At 47.0% G+C, this 4,334-nt stretch overlaps 1 protein-coding gene across 1 annotated transcript; it reads left to right on the top strand.

Moving 5' to 3' along the window:
- Positions 1 to 505: 505 nt before the first annotated feature.
- LOC147710613 (uncharacterized) lies at positions 506 to 3,848 on the top strand. The gene is made up of 2 exons (XM_086920036.1): positions 506 to 3,031; positions 3,635 to 3,848. Exons 1-2 carry the CDS (start codon positions 533 to 535, stop codon positions 3,710 to 3,712), a joined length of 2,577 nt encoding a protein of 858 aa, XP_086776162.1. The 5' UTR covers positions 506 to 532; the 3' UTR covers positions 3,713 to 3,848.
- Positions 3,849 to 4,334: the final 486 nt, after the last annotated feature.

The following is a 4,334-nucleotide window of genomic DNA, read 5'->3' on the forward strand; positions in this document are numbered from 1 at the left end:
GCGTACGAATGGTGCTTCTGGTGTAAGAGGTAGAGGTGCTCAACAAGTTCCTAGAGGTAGAGGTCGCGGACAGAACGTACGTTCTTTGCCCCCACAGAACTCGATGAATAGTTTTGATCAACAGCAAAGTTCGTCTGGTAGGACAGCACAGTACTATATGGATGATTACTATGTTGAAGGTGACAAAGCAAATGGTAATGATTGTTAGGACAGCCATGGACAAAGAGAGGGAGTTGTTTCAGTTCCAGTAGATCAGAGTGGACCCTATGTTGAAGTGATTGCATCAGGTGTGTCAGAACCTTTTTTGCTAGATACTGGTGCTACAAAGAGTTCTATTATGCACTCTAAACTCCCTGGCGCACCTTTGTCTGGCTTTGATAATGTTTCTGTAGGTTTTTCTGGCGCCCCCGTTACGAATCCGATTTCTGCTCTATTGTCTCTTTCTGTTGGACCGTGTAAGATCGAAGCACCCCTTCTTTTGACTACAGGTTGTAATGAGAATCTATGGGTTTGGATTTATTGAAGAGATTGTATGCGACACTGTATTGTTCTCAAATCAGGTGTTCATCTTACCTTGGGTGAGAGAGTAATCTCTCCGATGTACATGTCGAAAGATAGTCTTCCATCTGAATTGTTTTCTTTACCAGATTCATTGTGGGCTACTGGTCCGAATGATGTAGGTCTTTTAGAGATTCCCCCATATGTTGTGACACTGAAGGCGAGTGCTAAGTTACCGCGCATTCCACAGTACCGTATCTCGAATGATGGTGAGCATGCACTTTTAGCGATTATTTATGATCTGATCGACAAGGGTGTCATTGAGGAAACAGGAGGTAATGTGTGCAATAGTCCTGTTTTGCCTGTTCTGAAGAGAACTGATTGTTCACAGCCTCCTGTATATAGGTTTGTTATCGATCTTCGCGAAGTGAACATGATTGTTGCTCCACAATTTCCTGTTGTGCCTGACATCACTGCCTTGTTGACTCTGATTCCGGCTACTGCCACCTGGTTTTCGGTGATTGACTTGAAGAATGCTTTCTTCAGCATCCCGATTGCCATAGAGAGTAGGAAAATCTTTGGATTCTCTTTAGGAGGACACAGTTTCCGCTTTAAGCGCGCTCCTCAAGGCTATTGCGAGAGTCCATCGATCTATTGTCAAGCTTTGAAGACACAACTTAATCCGTTGATTTTACCTGATGGTGCAGCCCTTATTCAATACGTTGATGATTTGCTAGTTGCCGCTGATACTGAGGACATTTGTAGGGAAGCCACTTTGTTGCTACTACGCCACTTGTCTGATTGTCATCATAAAGTTTCTCTCTCCAAGTTGCAATACTGTCGACAAGAAGTAACCTCCTTAGGTCACCTCTTATCGAAGGAGGGAAGGAAACTGACCCCAGAAAGAATTCAAGCTATTGCGAAAATGAGTGTGCCTACGACACAGAGAGAAGTACGTGCGTTTTTGGGTATTACATCGTACTGTAGACAGTGGATTCCTAATTTTTCTTTGCTAGCGAAGTCTTTGATAGCTCTTACTGTTAAGGATACTCCAAATCCTATTCCTTGGACTGACGAATGTCAAAAGAGCTTTTCTGAATTACGCAATGCGTTGTGTTCAGCTCCTGTGTTGGGTACTCCCGACTACAGTAAGCCTTACACATTGTATGTCCACGAGAGAGAAGGATGTGCATTGTCAGTGTTGACTCAGCAGTTTGGCGATAAGCAACGTCCATGTGCGTACTTTTCGTCGACTTTAGATCCGGTAGCTAGAGCGTTGCCGAGTTGCTTGAGATCTACGGCGGCAGCGGCTGTTTCGATTCGACAGTCTGCTGGTTTAGTTATGGATAACACGTTAGTGGTTATGGTTCCACATGCAGTGGATACCTTGTTGAACCGTACGAAGACACAGCATTTAACTAGTGCTCGGTTGTCAGGTTACGAGTTGACATTGTTAGCGAGTCATGTGCACATTAAACGATGCAACACATTGAATCCAGCCACGTTGTTGCCGATTTCAGTTGAGACAGATAGTGAAGAACAGCATGACTGTTTTCTGAGAACTGAAGAAGAAACGAAAGGGAGAGTAGATTTAAGAGACACTCCTCTTCCTGAGTGTGATGGTATTTTGTGGGTTGATGGTTCGTGTTTTAAGTTGCCGAATGGTGATACTACTGCGGCATATGCTGTTACGACTTTGCATACGATTGTTGAAGCTGCACGTATCCCACATAATTCAGCACAAGCAGCGGAGTTGATTGCATTAACGAGAGCATGTGTGTTGGCGAAAGGAAAACGAGTGAATGTGTATACTGATAGCCAATATGCCTTTGGCGTGGCTCATATCTTTGGACGTTTGTGGCGTGAACGTGGGTTTTTAACTTCGCATGGGACGAAGATCCAGCATGGACAGTTGGTGAATGAACTTCTTGAATCTCTTACCTTGCCATTGCAAGTAGCGATCGTGAAATGCAGTGCCCATAAGAAAGTTACGGATGATGTTGGCCGTGGTAATGCGTTTGCGGATGAAGTTGCGAAAGAAACTGCGAGAAATGTGATGAGTCGAATGTATGTTGCGGGTCCGGCGAGATGGGTTCCAGAGAAGAGTATGTGCGAAGATACGATTGAGAGTGTGAAATCCATTCAAGCTGAAGCTACTGAGAAAGAGTTGAATGAATGGAGAGAAAGCAAGGGTAGATTGGATTCGAATGGTTGTTGGACTGATTTGTCTGAGCATCAGAGATGGTTGTTGCCTAACTCGTATGTGCTTCCGGTTGTTACAATGGCTCATGGAATGGCACATATCAGCGTGAAAGGGATTTGTAAGTTGTTGGCTTCGGTTTGGCAGAATGCGGGAATTCCAAAATGTGCAGAGAACTTGGTGAAGAACTGTATGGTGTGTTTGATGTACAATCCTGGTAAGGGAACTCCAACACCAGCTGGTCATTTTGCTACTCCTACGTATCTGTTCGAGGCTTTGCAGCTAGATTTTATCCATATGGAGAGATGCAACAACTTGAAATATGTTTTAGTGGTTGTTTGTAGGCCTGGGCGGAGTTCGCGGAGTGGGGCTTCGCGGAGCTACGCGAAGTGGGCGAGAAACTACGCCCACCTCCGCACTCCGCGTAGCCCCACTCCGCAAAACTACTGGCCGGCAGCCCCGCAACCCGCCTCCCTCCCGCCCTCCCTGAATACTTTAAAATAAAAGAACGCAATAATTTTAAAAGCACTTACCTTGCCGCCGCTGGCCGCCGCGTTCCCCGGGGCTCGTTCTCTTCCGTCTTCCGTATTTTGCAGTAATGCGCATGCGCGGGCGGCCGCGCATGCGCATTTTCTCGTGAAAATGCGCATGCGCGGCCGTCCGCGCATGCGCATTACTGCAAAATACGGAAGACGGAAGAGAAGGAGCCCCGGGGAACGCGGCGGCCAGCGGCGGCAAGGTAAGTGCTTTTAAAATTATTGCGTTCTTTTATTTTAAAGTATTCAGGGAGGGCGGGAGGGAGGCGGGTGGCGGCCAGCTACGCTCCGTCTGCGGAGCGTGCGTAGTGCCGCCTGGCTCCGCCAGCTCCGCAAAATGCGGAGTAGGCGGAACTACGCACACTCCGCAGACGGAGCGTAGCTGGCCGCCCACGGTTAGTTGTTTGCTCTTTTTCTAGATGGGTTGAAGCTTATCTCCTTAAGGACAATACTGCCTTGTCCACAGCAAAGGTTCTGATAAAAAAGTTTTTCCCTAGATTCGGAATGCCGAGAATTATCTGGAGTGACAATGGGAGTGAATTTGTGGGTCAAGTCATGAAGAGAGTGTGTACAGGATTAGGTATTCGGCAGAAATTCCATGCTGCAAATCACCCCCAATCAGCTGGTTTAGTTGAGTGCTATAACGGCACTCTTAAATTGAAATTGGCCAAAATCCAAGCGAGCACTGGTTTACAATGGCCAGATGCTTTGCCTTTAGCACTCCTGTCCACAAGAATGACTGTGCATTCCAGAGTGGGTCTGAGTCCATACGAGGTGGTCTTTGGTCGCCCAGCTAATATTTGGGGTGTGCCAATGCCAACTAGATTTAGTGAGATTGACCATCCTGTGTTGCTTGACTACTTGCGTGAACTGACGACTAAATTGCGTGTTTTACACCAACAGGTTCACGATAGCCTTCCACAAGCTTCAGAGGATCCAGGCCACACTATTGAACCTGGTTCATGGGTCTTTGTGGCGAAACTTTCAGCGGAGCAAGAACTATCAGCCCCGCTGGACCGGACCCTACCAAGTCCTCCTGTCTACACGTTCTGCGGTCCGAGTGAGAGGCAAGCGAAACTGGATCCACGGAGTACACTGTA

Source organism: Lissotriton vulgaris, chromosome 5 (assembly GCF_964263255.1).
Source record: "Lissotriton vulgaris chromosome 5, aLisVul1.2, whole genome shotgun sequence".
Lineage (NCBI taxonomy): Eukaryota > Metazoa > Chordata > Amphibia > Caudata > Salamandridae > Lissotriton > Lissotriton vulgaris.

Coding starts and splice junctions, on each gene's coding strand:
- LOC147710613 (XM_086920036.1), top strand. CDS start 533: ATGCGACACTGTATTGTTCTCAAATCAGGTGTTCATCTTACCTTGGGT. Junction 3,032..3,634: donor ACTTGAAATATGTTTTAGTG/GTTGTTTGTAGG, acceptor GCCCACGGTTAG/TTGTTTGCTCTTTTTCTAGA.